This window comes from Enoplosus armatus, chromosome 2 (genome assembly GCF_043641665.1).
Source record: "Enoplosus armatus isolate fEnoArm2 chromosome 2, fEnoArm2.hap1, whole genome shotgun sequence".
NCBI lineage: Eukaryota > Metazoa > Chordata > Actinopteri > Centrarchiformes > Enoplosidae > Enoplosus > Enoplosus armatus.
This window is the reverse complement of record NC_092181.1, coordinates 28,050,868-28,070,869: the sequence shown is the minus strand read 5'-3', so window position 1 is coordinate 28,070,869 and position 20,002 is coordinate 28,050,868. Positions and strand designations below refer to the sequence as shown.

At 45.6% G+C, this 20,002-nt stretch overlaps 2 protein-coding genes across 2 annotated transcripts in view; one reads left to right on the top strand and one right to left on the bottom strand.

The window, feature by feature from the left end:
* The window catches only part of mark1 (MAP/microtubule affinity-regulating kinase 1), a 16,987-nt gene extending 8,545 nt beyond the window's left edge, over positions 1 to 8,442 (top strand). The window contains exons 8-21 of the mRNA XM_070922457.1: positions 1,131 to 1,187; positions 1,390 to 1,524; positions 2,082 to 2,183; positions 3,707 to 3,826; positions 4,520 to 4,619; positions 5,404 to 5,516; positions 5,784 to 5,925; positions 6,023 to 6,156; position 6,211; positions 6,271 to 6,290; positions 6,591 to 6,676; positions 6,755 to 6,901; positions 6,984 to 7,250; positions 7,743 to 8,442. Of these exons, the coding sequence (XP_070778558.1) occupies positions 1,131 to 1,187; positions 1,390 to 1,524; positions 2,082 to 2,183; positions 3,707 to 3,826; positions 4,520 to 4,619; positions 5,404 to 5,516; positions 5,784 to 5,925; positions 6,023 to 6,156; position 6,211; positions 6,271 to 6,290; positions 6,591 to 6,676; positions 6,755 to 6,901; positions 6,984 to 7,250; positions 7,743 to 8,085 (1,767 nt within the window). The 3' untranslated portion in view covers positions 8,086 to 8,442. The remainder of the gene's footprint in view (positions 1 to 1,130; positions 1,188 to 1,389; positions 1,525 to 2,081; positions 2,184 to 3,706; positions 3,827 to 4,519; positions 4,620 to 5,403; positions 5,517 to 5,783; positions 5,926 to 6,022; positions 6,157 to 6,210; positions 6,212 to 6,270; positions 6,291 to 6,590; positions 6,677 to 6,754; positions 6,902 to 6,983; positions 7,251 to 7,742) is intronic.
* Positions 8,443 to 12,780: 4,338 nt separating this feature from the next.
* LOC139299809 (creatine kinase M-type) lies at positions 12,781 to 19,269 on the bottom strand. Its single transcript, XM_070922732.1, has 9 exons — positions 19,220 to 19,269; positions 18,750 to 18,796; positions 17,424 to 17,622; positions 16,126 to 16,283; positions 15,202 to 15,334; positions 14,913 to 15,069; positions 14,454 to 14,577; positions 13,857 to 14,046; positions 12,781 to 13,069 (listed from the first exon to the last, which is right to left on the bottom strand). The coding sequence occupies exons 1-9, from the start codon at positions 19,233 to 19,235 to the stop codon at positions 12,909 to 12,911; spliced, it is 1,185 nt and encodes a 394-aa protein (XP_070778833.1). The 5' UTR covers positions 19,236 to 19,269; the 3' UTR covers positions 12,781 to 12,908.
* Positions 19,270 to 20,002: the final 733 nt, after the last annotated feature.

The window sequence follows — 20,002 nt, the reverse complement described above, 5'->3', positions numbered from 1 at the left end:
AATAGCTGCTAAGAAGCCATTATTGAGGCCTGCAAACATCCAAAAACGCCTAAAATTTGCCAGGGAGCACAAACACTGGACTGTAGATGACTAGAAGAAGGTACTCTGGACGGACGAGTCCCAAGTCTGAACTCTTCGGTCAGCATCGTCGTGTTTATGTCCGCAGAAAAGCTGGAGAACGTTTTGATGCTAGATGCATTGCAGCCACAGTGAAACACGGTGGAGATTCCATTATGGTATGAGGGTCCATTTGTGGAAACGGCAAATTAGTTAAAATCGACGGTATCATGAACAAGACAACTAGAAACTATTTGGAGCTCAATAACACAAGAGACTGTCGAAAAGTACACAAAAACAATGCCAGCAAGAATGCAAGCTGTTATCAAGGAGGTCATACAAAATATTGAGATTTTTGGTTAATCTATGTGAATAAGGACTATTTAGTTGTTCCAGTTTGTTATTTGACTAATAAATAACAATACAATTTTTAGTTTGAAACAAGTTTTTGACAGATTTCTAAAATATTTGTGTTTTCTCGTTTTTATGACAGGTGGTCTAATAAACTTGTTAAGCACTGTGTATATATAATGCATACTTTTACGTTTGGTACTTTAAGTATATTTTGATGCTAATCCTTTTGTACTTTTACTTGAGTTTGAATGCAGGACTTGTACTTGTAAAGGAATATTTCTACAGTGCAGTATTTTTACTAAGATCTGAATACTTCTTCCACTACTGTTTATACTTTTATATCTGGCCTTTTCTAATTTCCAAAAAGTTTTAGTTTATAAAGATGTTGGAAGTGTCTGTCTCTGTAACATTCGTAACAGCAATACAGGATGCTAACAGTCTGTCTGAATGCTAGCTGCTAGCATCCAGGTCCATGTCCCTCCTCCCTAAAGGAGCAGGAAGTCAACACCATAGTTAATAAAGTCCAGTCCGACAGTGAAGAGCTGAGTGTGAGATGTCCTAAGAAGGCCACCGTACAGAGGATAAACCCTTAGATTAATGCAACATCAGCCTCTCTCTGGTGCCACCTTCAGGACAAACAACAAATCTGCTAATAGAGTTTGTGTGTCTAATGGTTTGTCTTCCTCCTCCTCCTCCTCCTCCGTCACTGTGTGTGTCAGATCGTGTCAGCTGTGGAGTACTGTCACCAGAAGAGGATCGTACACCGAGACCTCAAGGTGCGCACACACACACAGCAGTAGATCAAATATAACTGATAGCCATTAGTCCTGATTGATGTGATTAATATACGCTGTTAACTGACCCTGTTGGCTGAATCAGCCTCTCTGTAACTAGACAGAAGAGAGTTGAGTGTCGGTAACTTTTTAAACGTGTGTTTGTGCTGAAGTGTATTGGTTGTAAAATAAGAGTCTGTCTCAGGCCGAGAACCTCCTGCTGGACGCCGACATGAACATTAAAATAGCCGACTTTGGCTTCAGTAACGAGTTCACTCTGGGCAGCAAGCTGGACACGTTCTGCGGCTCTCCTCCGTACGCTGCTCCTGAACTCTTCCAGGTGAACACTCGGCTCCTCCCACCACACCTGTCGTTTCCTTTTTATGGCTGACTGCTTCTATTAAAACACAGAGATATTCTAGTTGTTTCATACGCATGCTCAGTCGACATATTTAGTATCCGTGGAAAGAGGAAGAAGAGATCAGAGAAGTAAGATGAAAGGATTATAGGCAAGAAGGAAGGTAAATCAGTGACCCTGAGAGGATTTAGTTTTGAACTTTGATTCATTAATTAACATGAAATCTGAGAAGCAAAGAAGGAGACAAAGGCTTTAAAAATGAGACTAATGTAGATCGAATGTTGTGAAAGTAACCCTTAACATACAGAACACTCATTACATTAGACCGACTTCATCTTTTCTATTTTCTGTTTAAAAAGCAACACAAGTAAAGTTTAACAAAGATGAGACAAACCTCTGAGAGGAGGACGGCAGCAGGACGAGCTTTAATATGACGTAAATGTAACTTTATAAAGTGTGCAGCACCTGAGGGCAGTAAAGTGTGACGCTGTGTCATAGAGCAGTGGGCTGCTGGGTAATGTAGTTCTGTCACCCTGCAGGGGAAGAAGTACGAGGGGCCGGAGGTGGACGTCTGGAGTCTGGGAGTGATTCTGTACACGCTGGTCAGCGGCTCGCTGCCTTTCGACGGACAGAACCTCAAGGTGTGGACAAAATAATAGAAATGTCTTTCAGTCATGTAAAATAAAACTACAGCCTCAGAACCACAGACATGATAACAGGGTTGTGGGAAATGCTTCATTTTAACCATAATGTTTTCAAGGTTAAGAATATGTTTGAATTCAAATATACTCCTTGAAATGCTTGATTTTCAACATAATCTGGTGTTTCATCGACACAATCGCTCATCTTTTAATATTTCAAATGAAACGATCCCGTCGTCTTATTGGTTTGTTGTCTCAGCGGAGACAGATTGACTGACATGGGAGCCAAACTGAAAAGGGGGCGAGCATAAGCTCTCAGAATGGTTTAGGTCCCTTGAAAGTGCTTGAAAAATGCTTGAATTTTACTCTTGAAAAGCTGAACGAACCCTGTGATAAGAGTCACAGATACAGGATGGGCTGCACAACAGCTGGGTGTTCCTAATAAACTGGTGGCTCAGTTTAACTAGAAAGATCTGAACTGAAGGTCCTCTAGCTGGTCAGTCGGCAGAGTCAACACAGCAGCCAGAAAGTTAGTTACGGTGGTTTCTGTCAAACTGCTGTTCACAAAGTCAAGAATGATTCAGATTTGGTTTTTCTGCTTCTTTTAAATGTCATCGTGAAAGTTCTCCTCAGTTCGATGTTGACAGTTATTGATACTGTGACAGCGTTCCTGTGGAAGCCCAGTGTTCATGTTAATTTGACCCGTCATGAGGCCTCCCGAGGCTGTCAGGCCTGATCCCCCTGACAGGCGACACCCTGCCGGCCGACGTACCGACGCTTCCTTTTAACTCCCAACATTAAGACTTTCCTCAGCTCCATGTCTGAAGTGTTTGTGGGTCCAACTGTGGGCCTCGTGTCTGTGGGCCTCGTGTCTGTGGACCTCGTGTCTGTGGGCCTCGTGTCCGTGGGCCTCGTGTCTGTGGACCTTGTGTCTGTGGACCTCGTGTCTGTGGGCCTCGTGTCTGTGGACCTCGTGTCCGTGGACCTCGTGTCTGTGGGCCTCGGCCTCGTGTCTGTGGGCCTCGTGTCTGTGGGCCTCGTGTCTGTGGGCCTCGTGTCTGGGGACCTCATATCTAGGGGACTGTAGGTCTGCGAGCCAATGGACCGAGTGGGTCCATTTAACAAGGCTGACCCCCAAATATTCCATTTACTGTCATGTAAAGACAAAAGCAAACGTTTTTACATCTGAGAAGCTGAAGAGAATGTTTAGACTTTTTACACTGAATTATTAAAATAGATGAATTAATCTGTCGATGGACTAACAGATGAATCGACTGATGGTTGCAGCTCTGCTCTACGGGATGCTAATGGTCTTCCTGATAGCTAGCTGCTAGTACCTGACTTCATAGAATTCCCTCCTCCTTGTTGAAGCTGTCCACGTCCCAGACTCTTATTAATGAGCTAATGTTTGTAGCCAACAAGCTAATGCTCATGATCTGGCATTAGTAAGCTAATGTTCGTTAGCTGACATTAGCTAACAAACACTAGTTAGCTCATTAGCTACTGTGTGTGTGTGTGTGTAGGAGCTGAGGGAGCGTGTCCTCAGAGGAAAGTACCGGATCCCCTTCTACATGTCCACTGACTGCGAGAACCTGCTGAAGAAGCTGCTGGTCCTCAACCCGGGGAAACGAGGCAGCCTGCAGGTAACGTTCAGCCTCAGAACCAGCCAATCAGCTCTGACAGCACGTCACCAGCCAATCAGATCAAATGATGCAGCTTCAATAAATCAGTAACTTACCAATCATGGCTCCCAAACAGCTGATTGTTTATGTTTCCTCAGAAATCAATAACTAAGTTTAAGTTCATTCAAGTGAGGCAGTGCTAAGGCTGTGCTGAGAACAGACGTCTCAGAGCTAACGACAACAACAACAACAACAACAAACTAAATACATGCAGAAATAATAATACACAATAATACTTCAAAAATAACTAAACAATTTTATTTAGTCGCTCTTCAACCAGGAGGCAGAATAACACACACACACACACACACACACACCACACACTGACGATGATGATGATGATGTTGACGATGATGAAGATGTTTTTAATATCGGTTTCTATCATCGACTGCCTGTTAATCAGCAGCTGTTCTGAGGTCCTGTCCTCCCATCCAGACAGCAACATGACTTCCTGAAGTGTTTCTCTGTGATTGGCTCAGATGTTCATGAGACCTGTGATGTGATTGGCTGAGAGTGTATTTATTAATCACCACACCCTCTGATCTATACTCACCTTCACCCAGCCCATTAACACTTGAACACACGTGAAGCAGACGCCCACGCGGTCCGTCAGACCCTGAATGTTTGATCAAACAACTGACGTCTGTTTCTCAGCAAATCATGAAGGATCGATGGATGAACGTCGGCTATGAGGACAAGGACCTGAAGTCATACACCGAACCAGAGCAAGACTTCAACGACCTCAAACGCATCGGTGAGACACGCACACACATACTGACAGTCAAACACACCTGCAGTTCACTTCCATTGTAAACTGAAAATCTGTTGGACGTAAACACATAAACGTATAAACACATAAACGTATAAACGTATAAACACATAAACTCGAGATAATGTTGATCTGTGTCCTATAATCCTCTTTGTTTGATGATGTCACTCAGCCGCTGATTCATATACATTTAGTTATCATCTTTTAATCAACTCAACTTAATCAATTACGTCTACATGTTGTCACTGAATTGGACAGAATTCGGGCCAATCACAGCTCAGAAAGCCCCCCCCCAGTCATGATAATGCTTTCCAGCCACGCTGGCTGCTGATGTGACGATGTCGATGTCCAACACTTTGATCCAGACTGAAACAACCATCAGATGGACTGTGATGAGATGTGGTTCAGACCTTCATGGTCCCCTCAGGATGAACTGTAGTAACTCTGGTGATCCTCTGACTCTTCATCAGCGCCACCATCAGGTCAACATGTTCATGTGTCCAACACTTTGGTTTATGACCAAATACCTGCAGAACTGATGACGTTCATCAGCCTCAGCTGGACTCTGTGTTTACTGCTAACTAGCTAATGTTAGCATGCTAACACGCTAAACTAAGATGATGAACGTGGTAAATATTATACCTGCTAACCATCAGTATGTTAGCATGCTGATGTTAGCATTTGGCTAAGCCTCACATGGCTGTAGACTGTACGTCTTGTTTTTGCACCAACCAAAGCTGAGTGTTCTATGTGTGTTCTGACCAATCAGAGCTGATGGGGACGATGGGCTTCCCTCAGGACGAAGTGATGAAGGCGCTGGAGGGTCAGAAATACAACGAGGTGACGGCAATATACCTGCTGCTGGGGAGGAAACCTGCTGAGGTTTGTTACGTCACATACACTGTTGAACATTTAGAGAAACCTTCTTCATCTCCAGATTCATTTTGGATGGACTTCAGGTTCCTCTCTGTGTCCACTACAGAGCGGGGACATTCATTAGCCTAGCTTAGCACAAAGACTGGAAGTGGAAGCCTAACTCCATGGAGGAAAAATCCACCTACCAACACCCATAAAGCTGTCTGATTTCACAAAATGTCCTCATCTACCCAGTCTGTACCCACAATCCTCTGCTGTGACTCTCTCCACCAGTTTGAAGGCAGCGCCTCTTTGTCCAGCAGTAACCTGGTTCAAAGGTTACGACCCAGCAGCGACCTCAACGGCTCCAGTCAGTCCCCCGCCCACTCTCGCAACGTATCGGCCAATCAGAAGCAGCGGCGATTCAGCGACCATGGTGAGTCTTTGTCCAGACATGAGGACTGTGTGCTTATTGTGGTCTACTAACCACAGATCTTCATGAGTCTTTGTATGCTCTCTGTCCTGTGTCTCAGTGGCACCCTCTATCCCCCCGCCTGTCTCCTACACCAAGCGTTGTCATGCCAACAGCATAGAGAGCGACAGGAAGGAAGAGCCGGCCTCACCCATGGGAGCTCCGGACCGCAGGAGGTCAGCCACCGCCTCAGGGGTGAGAGGATTCAGATTCTGGTCTAAACCAGGTCCTGATACAGATAGCTATCAGAGTTGGTGGGCCTTCAGACTGTAAACAGCACTGCATTAAAAACCAGACTGTGTAGACCAGACCACGTCCACACAGGAGGCGTTCAGGTACAGTATTGAGTGTAAGAGCCAACACACAATGGACTTGAACTGTGTTCGATGGCGGATCTCAATAACTAATGTAACTAATGTAATGTCCTGATCTCCGTCCTGCTCCTCAGAGGATGAACTCTTTAGGTTTTAATGACCCCATTTCCTCTAGCGCCCCCCTCAGGACAAACTTTACATGTCAAGGTGCACTAGTGGTAAGACAGTAGTTTGTTCATATTGTGGCTGTAATTAACCCTGCAGCCTCCAGTTAACCTGTCGGTGGTGGATCAGTGGACTGTCTGTGTGTTACAGAGCATAACTCGGAGGAACACGTATGTTAACGAGAGGACGAGTTCTGATCGCCACTCGGCTGCTGTTCCCAACGGCAAGGACAGCAGGTGAGAAGAATTCTGGGAGTTTTCATTGATTACATGCTGTTTTCCTCCAAATCAATAACAATTCTGTCTCTGTTTCAGTCTACCTGAGGTACCTGGAGCCCTCTCCCCATCGCCGGGGGCAACCGTCTCCTCCACACGCCCCCGTCATGTCAAGTCCATGTCGGCGTCAGGACATCCCATGAAGTCCTGCCTGCCTCCCATCGACGACAACGCAGAGTATCAGAGGTCACTACCCGTCAGAAACTAAACAGTGGAAACATTTTTCAGTGAATGTTATATCACTAAGTTAACGTCCTCCCTCCCCCAGCTCCCCCCAGCAGCCCCCGTCATCACCTTCAGCCTTCAGCGTCACCAGCAGCAGCAGCACCACGCCGGACCGGACCCGCTTCCCCCGCGGCTCCTCCAGCCGCTCCACTTTCCACGGCGCTCAGCTTCGAGATCGACGACCCGCCACCTACAACGGCCCGCCGGACTCGCCCAGCCTGTCGCAGCACGCCGCCGCATCGCTGGCCTCGCCCCGCCGCGGCACCTCCACCTCCCTCATTGGCAAGATCACCTCCAAGTTTGTACGCAGGTCAGTAAACTCAGGAATCAAAGTCATTTGGGGGGGGGGTGAAGTAGTCACTGTGGCTCTGGAATATCTGGCCTCCACAGATTCAGTTTAATCGCAGGTTTGTATAGTGTTGTTGCTGCAAGTGAAAAAGTCAGTTTACCCAAATTACAAAAACATATTTTCTCTCTTCAAATGTTCGTGACATCTAGCCATGCAGGAAGCTCTGGTTTTATTTTGGAGGTATTTGTCTCTGAACAGAAGTTAGTTTGTGTTTCTGACAGCGAGTTTCCCTGTTACTCAGGATAATCCACACAACACACTGTTGTCACGGAGACTATGTCTTCTCTAGTTGGACAAATGAAACGTCCATACATACATAAGAAAAACTGTTGAATGTAATCTAATTTAATGTGGTCATCCTGAAGATGTCAGAGGCTGTGGATGAAAATCTGAAGTCACCATGTTCAGAGCCGCTTGCTCTGTAGTTGTGACTGTTCGCTCTCCTTCCTCCAGGAGTTTATCAGGTGAGCCCAAAGAGGAGGGGCGGGACTCCAAGCCTCGTTCCTTGCGCTTCACCTGGAGCATGAAGACCACGTCCTCCATGGAGCCGGGGGACATGATGAAGGAGATCCGGAGGATCCTGGACGCCAACAACTGTGACTACGAGCAGCGTGAGCGCTACTCGCTGTTCTGCGTGCACGGCGACGCCCGGCAGGACAGTCTGGTCCAGTGGGAGATAGAGGTGTGCAAGCTGCCCCGCCTCTCGCTCAACGGCGTGCGCTTTAAAAGGATCTCTGGCACGTCCATCGCCTTCAAAAACATCGCCTCCAAAGTGGCCAACGAGCTCAGGCTGTGAGGACTTCCAATTATTATCAAATGATCCTTAAACACTGCGAGGAGAATACCTCTGTTCCTCTTCTTCACAGAATGACGCCCCACCAGGTGACGGCGGCCATCTTGTGTTCAGCAGTATTCCTCGCTAACTGCTGTTTGACTCAGAGAAGATACACCTTATTATACTCAACACAGTTACTATTTAATGTTATCACTAAATGTTTGCCGGTGACACCAAATATTAAAACGACTGACGGCGCAGATGTTGAGCAGGTTGTGGTTCAGCCAGAACAAATACCGAGGCTAATGAGGATGAGAGCGCTAGCTCCGTTTGTTTGCTAGCATTGACGTCCATCTGTCACTACCTGCTGGAGCGAGACTTTATGTTGGTTTATCACTGTTTACATGCACTTAAGACTTGAGACAGATTCGTCCAAAACCTTGGAAACTGAACATTGAAACATCATGTAAGGTTTTTGTTGGAGGAACCTGACGAGTCTTTTTGAGGACTAAATGATTTGCATGTCAAAGCCGCAGGACAGGAAAGCAGTGTTAGGGAAATGTGAAGACTGACCAAACTCTGTAATCTGGAGTCTTAGACTGCATGTAAACCTTGCCTTAACCTGACTGCTACTAGTAATCTGGTTTCTGGAGTGGAAGTAAACATAACCTCTGCTCTACCTGTGCAACTCTCCCGGTACAACAGGAGAACAGCTAGCTGTATGTAGCTACAGGCTAAAACATATGACATTTATCTGCCACCATTTGCTCATTGCTTTCTGATGGTGTCCATTTCCAGAGATCCAGCTAGACCATTAATCTTAGCTAGCTAATGTCGCTGACTGAAGATGCGTTCAGACTGAATGTGAGGTGAATTGTGGAGGCATCACATATATAGTCAAAGCTAAGAGGTGAACATGTGAAGGCGACAGAAGATACGTCCGTGCAAATGTTTCAACTTGAGTTTATCTCGAGGCTTTCTGACTCCAGTTCATGAACGTACGAGACGAAGAAACGGAAGAGAAACTGGAGTTCCTGGTGAATATGGAGATCAGTCAGAGATCCTGTAGCACAAACCGCACAAAGACGCTCCAAACGCACGCCAGCTGGTTGTATGTTGCTAGCTAGCTACAGCTGTACATCTGTACAGTCGGTAAATTAGCTATTTGTGGTGAATAAACAGACTGCAAAGACAGTCCAGCAGTCAAATGTGTGCGTCTGAACACACCTTAACACTAGTTGGCAAGCTAAGATGAGGTTAAATGAGGTTCCTCTCTAGCTAATGTTAGCATAGCATCATTCTGTGTGAACTGATTTAACTGCCACGAGTCTGCACGTGTTTCGTGAAGCGTAGTTTGTTTCCTCTCCTGATATTTAATGTCCAGCAGCCACAGTAGCCTGATGATGTTGCTGCTGTGAACATTTCATGTTTGTGATGTTGACGTTTGCAGCAGAAAGCCACTCGTAGTCTCGGCTTCAGTTTTGATGCTGTCAGTTGCCCAGTTTACAGTCGAGGTCATGAGTCGTGAAATGTGATGAACAATCAGGTCGTGACAACATCCTCACTGTTGGTTGTTTTCTGAGGAAATGAAAATGGCTGTGACCTCTGACCTCCTGACGCAGCACCCTTTGACTCCCCTGATGACTGATGGTAATATTATATTATTGCAATAATACTGGAGCTCTTGATGTCACTACTCGCCAACCATTTCAGGTGGTTCAAACACAAACTGTAAAGCTCCATAGATCTTTTTACACATTTACAACTGACAGACAGAATGTGTTTTTATTGTTATTATTTTTGCTGTATAAAACGATACCTGTCCAGGTGAATATGTGCAGGTACAGTATTGATTAGTCTTGGTTTGTGTACAGAGTCTGTTTTTATTTGGTCTTTATTTGTTTTCCACCACTGAAAATGTTATTTTACTCTTTTATTTTTCAAGCTTTTAGCAGTGAGATCAAACCAGAGCCACACCACAGAGTTCAGCAAAGCAAATAGTGTTTTCCATTCACATGTTCAATCTTAAAGGATCAGTCTGGTGACTTTTTATATTTTTCTCATCATCAGCAAATCCCAGGTGCAGGTCTGTGGCTCTCAGCTCTCAGCCCATTGGTTCCTACTGAACACACCAATCTTTAAAAAAAGGCTCAGTCGTTTCCTCCAACAGCTGCTCGCTGTAGTTTTCATCAAACTAACAGCAGGAAATAGAGCATTAGTTGGGGACTATTTTCAGCGGCGGATGAATCCACATGTGGAGCTCTAGTGAGTGTTTGGGGCAGCAGGACGGTGTGTGTGTTCATGGTGATGCTCACTGATGGGTTTTAATAATAATAATAGTAATAATAATAAGATATATCAGGCTGTGATACACACACAACACTTGTTAGGAGGATCATTCACTGCTGCTTTGAGTCTGAACATAAAGGAAAATATAGAAAATCACCGGACTTTATCCTTTAAAGGTGAATTCCAGCAGAAATTGAGTTTCTGGTCCACGAGATGCTGAAATGGCCCTTTAAGTTTATTTCCTGGTAGATGAACTCGGTTCTGTATCTGTTCCACCACTTAATGCCTTCTGAATGTTCTGCTTAGTGTTTGTGATGCGTTCAGGTGCATCAGAGGAAATGAACAGTTTGTGGTTTTTCTTTCCATCGAAGCTTTTCTGTACATTTTGAATTCTGTTCCCGCTCATCTTTGGCTGTACGTCAGCAGAGCCACTGACCAGCTCCACTCGTCTCTGCAGTGTCGAGGTCCTGAGGGGTCACTGTGCAATGGTCCATCATCACTGACACTCGAGAACACTTTGTACTGTATGTTGTAGCACTTAACACCAGGAAGGGAACAACCAATGCAAATGAAACGTCCTTGTCTGACGAGGACGAGGGAGGTTAAAAGGTGGGAATATGACGCTGCCTTCATGTCACCTGGGAAAGACTGTAAATCTGAGCCTCTTACTTGAAAATAGCCTTCACCTCAGCTCTCAGAGAGTAACGTGTACCAGGTGACGACTGATGTGTCAGGCTGGTCGTCATGAACAGGAAAGTAGCAGAAGTCCAGTGTAGCCGTGATAGATTCATTTTAAATAAAACAAAAACACACAGATTAAACATTTTCAGCACGAGTCGTTTTGCTGTTTGGATGATGTTTAATGACTTTTCTGAACATCCACTGACCTACATGGAAACTCAGGGCTCCTTCAGTCTTCAGTCCAAGTGTGTTTTTATTAGAATGTGAGGTCTGCTCATACTTATCATGTTCCTGCTGCACACGATTACAGATGTCAGTCCTGTGACCTGTTCAGATTCTGACTGCAGACAGCTTTCAGTTTCACCCTCCAGCAGGTGAGTCTCTACAACTAAAAACCCTCCTCAATCTACCAAGTGGGAAAATACCTTTTGGTTCTGGTGAGATGGTCGTCATGGTTACATTAGAAAACTCAATGTTGGGATTATGGAGGTGGGACAAGGGTGGAGCGCCATGAAGTCAAACAAACCTTCACGAGTGTTTGCCTCATTCACGTCACATCGTTCAGGTTCCTGACAGCTGTGATGTCCTTCAGCTTGTGAAAAGAACTACAGAAGCGTCGACAAATGGCTGCAAAACTGGCGTCCGAATAAAAATAAAAGTGAACAGAAAGAAAATTGATTCAGCTGAATAAAAATATACAGTTTATCTCACTTGTATTCATTACGAAGACAAGTGGAGTAAAACCACGGCCACATATTCAGACTGTAAGTGTTCATGTCAGCCTGCTGGTTGTAATTCAGAGTCGGAGAACAGAACTACAGACGTGTCAACAAACAAAATGGCTGCAGCGTCACTGTCAGTTACATCTAAATAAAATCAAATACGAAGCCGAGAAAGCAAAGCGCCGCGTTTCACTTGTTAATGATCCACTACAAACATGGTGTCTCTGTGTTAATGCTAACTAAACAGGTTATTTTCCGTGGTGTAAAGTAGTAGATACACGTTTATTAAAACATAGAAAACATGTTGGTGGAACGTGTTTCAGCTGTGAGCTAACATTAAAACTGCTGCTGAAGCTACGTGAACAAACATATTCAACACTGCTGGTCTTCAATGTGTTTTATGAGTTTGAGCAGCAAAAATGCTAAATGACTAAACTAACTTCGGGGAGTGATTTAGCTTTAATGCTATGTGTAGCCTGCTAGCTGGATAGCATCAGATATCATTATCACAAGAGACTCCCAGTGAAGAGGAACCGCTTCCAGGAGCTTTTCTCAAACAAAATGTTTATGAATTACAGGACGGTTCAGATTCTGGTAAATTAATTTGTTTTACTCATTTCATGGACAGTAAAGTAATAAAGTAAACGATGTTAAGATGTTAAATAAGTCAAAGTGCACTAAAACACAGATGCCGCATTATGAGCAGCTATATTTTCATTGATTTGTTTTGGACATGTCACTATTTGGGAAATGTTCTTTATGATTTGAGGGATTCTTTCTCTTCTAAGAGTTACGCTGATGAATGTGCTGACTTTTCTTGTTGTGTAAGTTTCCTTTAATCAGACTACATGTAAACTGGGTGCTGTTATCAAAACACCACGAGCGTAACAATATATTCTCTATATCATAATACAGCAAATATATGCAAATTCACATGTAAATTAAAGAGTTGAGCAGATTGTTTTGTTAGTTTTTAATTGTTTGAAATGATAAGATCATACAATCACCATAGAATGAAACTGGAGCTGTGAGAGGCAGGATGAGCACATTTAAAACCAGACTCTGAATTACTTTTTCCTAATTTAACAGAGGCTCCCTGATTGGTCAGTCCGTCCGTTCTCCTCCTTTCTTCCAGCCAATCGTCATCCAGATCTACTTCTGTGTGGGAACGAGCTCGTCGATGTCTCTGCCGGCCTCCAGCCTCTTCTCCATGGCGACGAGCAGTTTGACCCCGTCCACCACCAGCTGGGTCAGTCCCACCTCGCTCACGCCGAAGGTCGCGGCGTTGCTCACACGATACAGCGCCGGGGATTCTGGGAAATGAAAAGGCAGGTTTGAAACTAGAGCTGATGTCTACAGGTTTGGTGTCAACAGGTCCGACGTCTTTAACAGAAGCAGCTGACTTCTGGAACATGTTCACTGCATTGCGCCTGTTTATTTGATACAGTTCATGTTGGAAATACGGTTTTAACAGCCCAGTCAGGACTCTTCAATGTTAAAATACAATAACCTACGTGTCTCGTTGGATATCTTAGATACCTGCGTGTGCTGCATCTTGAATACATAAATAAATATGATAAACTTAATGTAGCACTTCTCATACAAGAAATTAATAGAAACTAATACAGGTGGAGAGCAACAGCACATTTACATTCAAGAGAAAGCAGACAAACTGAAAATGGACAGTCAAGAAAGCTGCTTGAGCTTTAGTTGTTGAAGTTACTCCTCCAAACCTGCAGACAGCAGCTTCACTGTTAAATGGGTTCATGGTTCAGGCAGCAGCAGAGGGTCATTGCAGCACACGAAGAAGAAACTCACGAACAGGTGAGTGCTCTCAGCCACCTGCCCATATAATAAAATGATCTGCTATTAAAATGTCCGGATCCCGAAGTTCAAACACTCATTTCTCGCTTATTTTCCCTGAAGATTAATAAGCTTAATATTAGAACTGTAATATTTCCCTCTGCTTTGTCTGTCAGGCGAAGAGTTTCCACCATAAAACATATGAAACCCTGGATTTATATATGGACAGAAACGAACCGAGAGCTGAGCAGGTTAAAACACACCTGACCTGCAGCTCTACAGGTCTGTCCTCGGTACCTGTTCTGTCCATGCAGATCCTCAGTCTCTTCAGGACGTCCTGCAACCGTTTGTGTTGGGGGAGGTGTTGCAGTTTGAGGTGGACTCTGATCCTCAGACCCGTCCCCACGTCAGCCGGGGAGCTCGACACCCACCCCAGCTGCTGCTTCCAGGTGAACGGGTGTCTGAGGTCCCTGTAGAACTCCTCCAGCTGGAGACACCAGAGACTGAAGGTCAAAGGTCACTTCAGTCCTCAACAGGTTGCATTTCCTGATCCATGCTGGATCTTTGAGGCCGACACTGATATCAGTATTTGGAAGTTTAAAAAATGACAATAACAGCTGATAACATAAACAAACAGTCTTGATGGATCCCTGTGATGCTTTTTTGTTTTGTTCATGTGAAGATGAATACTGAGCGTGACATTTTACAGTGTACACATCGACCTGTCGGCGCTCTCTGGTGGTCAAACCTAGCTGCTGTTCCTTGTTATCGGCAGATATCGAGACATCTGAAACATGCTGATATCAGCCGATACATCAGCCTGGTAGGTTTACTGGTCCAGCGACAGACGCTTTAAAGAAAGGAGAGCGTCCTGAGGATCAGACCTTCACTGACCTTCTGCAGGTTGATGCAGATGCATTTGAAGGCCTCAGCGATGTTGCCGTCATCTCGTGCGGACACGAGTCTGAGGTGGTCCTCCATGTTGACCCAGACCACGAGGCTGCCATCTTTACTCACCCTGCAATGAGGAATCATGGGATATGACATGTTGGACATCTTATCATGATATGAGTTAAATGTTATTGAACTCCTCAGCACCACAGGCTGATAGAAGCAGTAGGGAACTGTGACATTTGCACAGTGGTTTGAATCACTGGTCTACTGGTCCCAGTTACTGCTCTTGAGGTTCTGCATTACTTTCATTTGGGAGCGCTTTTGTCTTTTGGCTGGAGGCCAGTTTGACATGTGGACAGAAGGAGCTGAGGATCAGTTAATGACCGGGCTGCTCCACCATCTGAGCCCTTCTCCAACCAGACTGCAACAAAAAGGCTCATGGGAAGAAACCAGACTGACCAGACTGCCCTGGCGTCGGGCCAGTCCCGAGCCACGCCGGTACGGAGCTGGGAGGAAGACGGAGGGTTCAGGTTCAGCTCCCTCTGCTGCTCCTGGTTCAGCTCCTCCAGTAAGAGGAGTCGACCCGGCTGCTCCTCCTCGTCCAGTCGCTGCAGAGCTGAGAGCAAAGAGGAGGCACTGGTCAGCTGGTTAGTAATGCTTACTTTGAGGCCATTGTCCCGCCGCCCCCTGCTGGTCTGGATATATTCAGGATGCTGAGAGTCAAATCTACAACACAGACATGCAGTACCTCTCCGGGCCAGCGTGAGGAGCTGTCTGCGCTCTCCTCGGCTGCAGTGTGTCGGGAAGCAGAAGTCTTCAACACCTCGAACAACAGTCACCTCACAGCGTCCAGTGTATGACCTGTCCAAGTCACCCCCCCCCTGCACACACACACACACGCACGCACACACACACACGCACACACACACACACACACACACAAACACACGCACACACACACACGCACGCACACACACACACGCACACACACACACACACACACACAAACACACGCACACACACGCACGCACGCACACACACACACACAAACACACGCACACACACAAACACACGCACACACACGCACGCACGCACACACACACACACACACACGCACACACACACACACACGCACACGCACGCACACACACACACACACAAGCACGCATGCACACACACACGCACGCACGCACGCACGCGCACGCACGCACGCATGCACACACGCACGCACACACACACACACACACACACACACACACACACACACGAGTTGCAGCAGTTGTTTAAGGACGCTGGTAAAAGACAGAAAACATCCGACTTTTTTTATTTAGATGTTCTTGTGACATGAATAAAATCTTCAACATATGAAGAAGATGAGGAATGAGGAAGGTGAACCCAGTTTTCTTCTAAAGTCCTAAAACTGTCCTGTTTAACCTACACTGGGCATCTGGATAACACGTCCATGTGGTCTCACAGATGGTCTCCGTGGATGACAAACGTCTCTCGGCCTCGCTGAAGTGGAAAGTAGCCTGTAATCTGGGTTTAACCTGATCTCTGTGGGAGCTTTACATCAACACGTTTACTGAAGTGAACTTGGACTTGAACTTTATTATTAATAATTACTCCGTAATCAAATCCACATCAGTTAACCCGCAGCGGTCTGACCAGCTACCTTCAAGTTGTCGAAGTTGAAGTCGCTCTCTGGGGTCTGGCTGCTGATCTTGTGTTCGTGATGCGCCTCGATGACTCTGTCGAAGAAGTCGCAGAACAGGACGTAGGACTGGGCGTCGCCCGCAACACACCCCACAGATGCAGGACCTGACCAGTCACCTTCACACAGACATTACAGACTGACGGATGATGAACTAAATGGCTGCTCTACATGCAAAATGTAAAACAGGGTTAGAAACAAGAAAATAACAAATTTTCACCTAAAACTCAAAATCTTCTGTAACATATTTGAATATATCTATCTATTTCTTTTGTCAAACTAGTTACTTTTTGTTCCTGAATGTCCAAGACTTCCTTCTGTCCGTTTGTCCTGATTTCAATCTTGACATCATCCTGACATCACCCCGACATCACCATGACATCACCCCGACATCACCCTGACATCATCCTGACATCACCCCGATAATCACCCTGACATCATCCTGACATCACCCCGACATCACCCCGACATCACCCTGACATCATCCTGACATCACCCCGATAATCACCCTGACATCATCCTGACATCATCCTGACATCACCCCGATAATCACCCTGACATCACCCCGACATCATCCTGACATCACCCTGACATCACCCCGACATCATCCTGACATCATCCCGACATCATCCAGACATCATCCTGACATCATCCTGACATCATCCTGACATCACCCCGACATCACCCCGACATCATCCCAACATCACCCCGGTAATCATCCTGACATCACCCCGACATCATCCTGACATCATCCTGACATCACCACGATAATCACCCTGACATCATCCTGACATCACCCCGACATCATCCTGACATCACCCGATAATCACCCTGACATCATCCTGACATCATCCTGACATCATCCTGACATCATCCTGACATCACCCCGATAATCACCCTGACATCACCCCGACATCATCCTGACATCACCCTGACATCATCCCGACATCATCCTGACATCACCCCGACATCCTGACATCACCCCGATAATCACCCCGATAATCACCCTGACATCACCCCGACATCATCCTGACATCACCCTGACATCACCCCGACATCATCCTGACATCATCCCGACATCATCCTGACATCACCCCGATAATCACCCCGATAATCACCATGACATCACCCCGACATCCTGACATCATCCTGACATCACCCTGACATCATCCTGACATCACCCCGATAATCACCCTGACATCATCCTGACATCACCCTGACATCACCCTGACATCATCCCGTCATTACGCTGACATCACCTGGTTCCTCGAGGCCCGGGCGGATGACATCATCAAAGATGACTCCGCTGTGGGTGCAGCGGTCGAACTGTCTGCCGTACATGGCCGGAGTGAGGATCCGTCCCATCCAGGTAGAGTTCCTGCACAGGTCAGGAAACTCCTCCTCAGGAGAACCTCTCCTCAGGTGGAACTGGGACATGGGGTCAGGGGGAACCAAACTCTGGTCACACAGGAAGTTGTCATGGAGGAGACAGGAAGGCAGAATGATGCCATGAAGTTACTACAATGTTTAACTGACGTTGTTTTTATAGAGTCACACGCAGTTGATCTTTTGTCTTTTAAAGTTGAATGGATCAAGATCAACTTAGTGGTGTCGAGTTAGACCTCATGAGCTCACTTAACTCTGGAAAAAGTTGTAAAAATGTCTGACTTTGGCGACTCCTGCTGGTGGTATCAAACAACTGTGGCAGAAAATAAAAGGTGGGAAGGTGACAATAGGTAGTAGGATTGAGACCGACAGTTCATTCTTGACCTTGGAAGCTGCAGTTGGCAAAACACTCTCACCACAAGGTCAACTTAGTAGCCATTCTAGAGCTTTCGATAATGTCACATGATCTTCATCAGCAGCTGATGTTGGCCCAGGTGGACTGTAGATGGTCAGATGTACATTCCTCTGAGAGCTTTAAGAACTTGCCATCCATGTTGGCTTTAAAGACTGAAAGTTCCCTCTCGACCTTAGAGACAGCAAGTGACAAAACAATCTCACCACTGGGTCCATTCAATAGCTGTTCTGGAGCTTTTGATCGTATCACTCGTTCTTCCTCAGCAGACAGTGCTTTCAATCTCAACTTTTGAGCCAACGTGGATGAGAAGTCCTTAAAGTGCTCAGTGGACTGGAAAATAGACCATCTACAACCCCATGACAACTGGGCAAACTCAAAGATCATGTTCGAAGTTTTGTTTTAAATTTAATTATGACGAGCACAAAGTTTCCTCATCAGGGCCTCTGTTTCTGGTCCAAATGATTCTGGTGTTTTTCTCTGAGGATCAATAATCTGTGTTGCTTTCAGCTCATCATCGGTTTCATTCTCAGACAACAAAATCACACACTGACAGATTTCAGACTTCAGATTGTGATTCAGAGATCATCTCAACATCTGCAGTGGGACTTTGACGGGATCCTGGGCTATGATGATAAAACAGATGAAAACTCACCGTGTTACAAACACTGAAAACATTTTGTCATTTTAAGCTGAACTGATCCACGAAATTCAATCTGGATACCACAGTGACTCTCAGTCGTGTTAGCTTCGGCCTCACTGTCTCTTACTGGATTGTAATGATTACCTCCAGAATCGGCCGGTACCTCGTCTCCATTGGAAAAGCAACTGGAGCTGCAGCAAAAGCACAATGTTTCAGGTTCATAATGAAGATGTGACACAGTGAAACATGTTTCCACCTCTTTGCTTTATATATAATAATCGTATAACTGAATTTTGACAGATTGTTTAATTAAAAAAACCTTATTTTATTTATAAAAGATATTTAGGAATAAATTGTGTCGGTCGGCCACATGACATAACTGACAATAATCAGTTGGAAAAAAGAGTTCATGTAGTATCTAGTGGTGAAAACTGGTCTGGTTCAAATGTTTTCAGAGTTGAATTTATTCTAGCTACACGTCTAATCCTTCACATTCATCACATTCAGACATTACAGACGGCCACTCTTCATCACTGTACGTCACATATAGCGAACTGTAACAGCGAGTGAGTTTACTGAGTGGAAAACACAGAGGCATGCAGAGAAACACTCACGTTTGACCTTCCACATGTCGTCAGCGTGATGGCAGAAAGAACCAGACGGCCGTCAGCACAACAAAGGATCTAAGAATAGTCGGTGGTCCTCAGCAGCTCGTCCTGCAGCCTGCAGGAGTCCAGTTACAGTCCAAACAACCGCAGCCTTTTTATAACTGCACCCAGGACAGCACGGCTGCTGTTGGTGCTGCGGTGGACGTTGATGGTCTCTTCCATCAGTACAGGAAGTACCACATGTTGTAGCTCCAGAATAAGAGACCCCTCACACCTCAGACCTGGTTTCACCTCTGATGGTTCTATGTGGAACAGGACAAGACATGTTCGCTGCACTTCTGGCTGCTTATTGACCTGCAGAGTTCAGTCTGATGAACTTTGACCTCTAATGCTCTCGAATGGGGGGGGGGTTGGTTTGTTTACATCCCTGTGTTTTAACTGCAGGTGAAATAATACAAGCAGCAGAGGAGGAAGGATGCTGATTGGCTCATTCTTTCCTACCATCCGTCCTTTCCGTCTCAGTCGTCTCAACACTGCAGGAAGTGAAGTGGCAGCTTTTTGTGTTGCTGCTTTGTCTCTTCAGGTGTTATTGCTGCTTTTAGTAAATACAAGACAAACTTTGGGTTTTGTTCAGATTAAACAAACGAGATGTAACATGTTAAACAGGGAGCTTGAGAGGAGCTGCTAGGTGGGTTTTGTTACTGTTGGACAGAGCCAGGCTAGCTGTTTCCAGTCTTGCTATGCTAAGCTAAGCTAACCGGCTTCTGTCTGTAGCTTCATATTGAACGT

Coding starts and splice junctions, on each gene's coding strand:
- LOC139299809 (XM_070922732.1), bottom strand. Junction 14,578..14,912: donor CCCGACGCCAGGGCAGTCTG/GTCAGTCTGGTT, acceptor TCCTCATTGCAG/GGTGAGTAAAGATGGCAGCC. Junction 14,047..14,453: donor TCTGCATCAACCTGCAGAAG/GTCAGTGAAGGT, acceptor TGGTGTCTCCAG/CTGGAGGAGTTCTACAGGGA.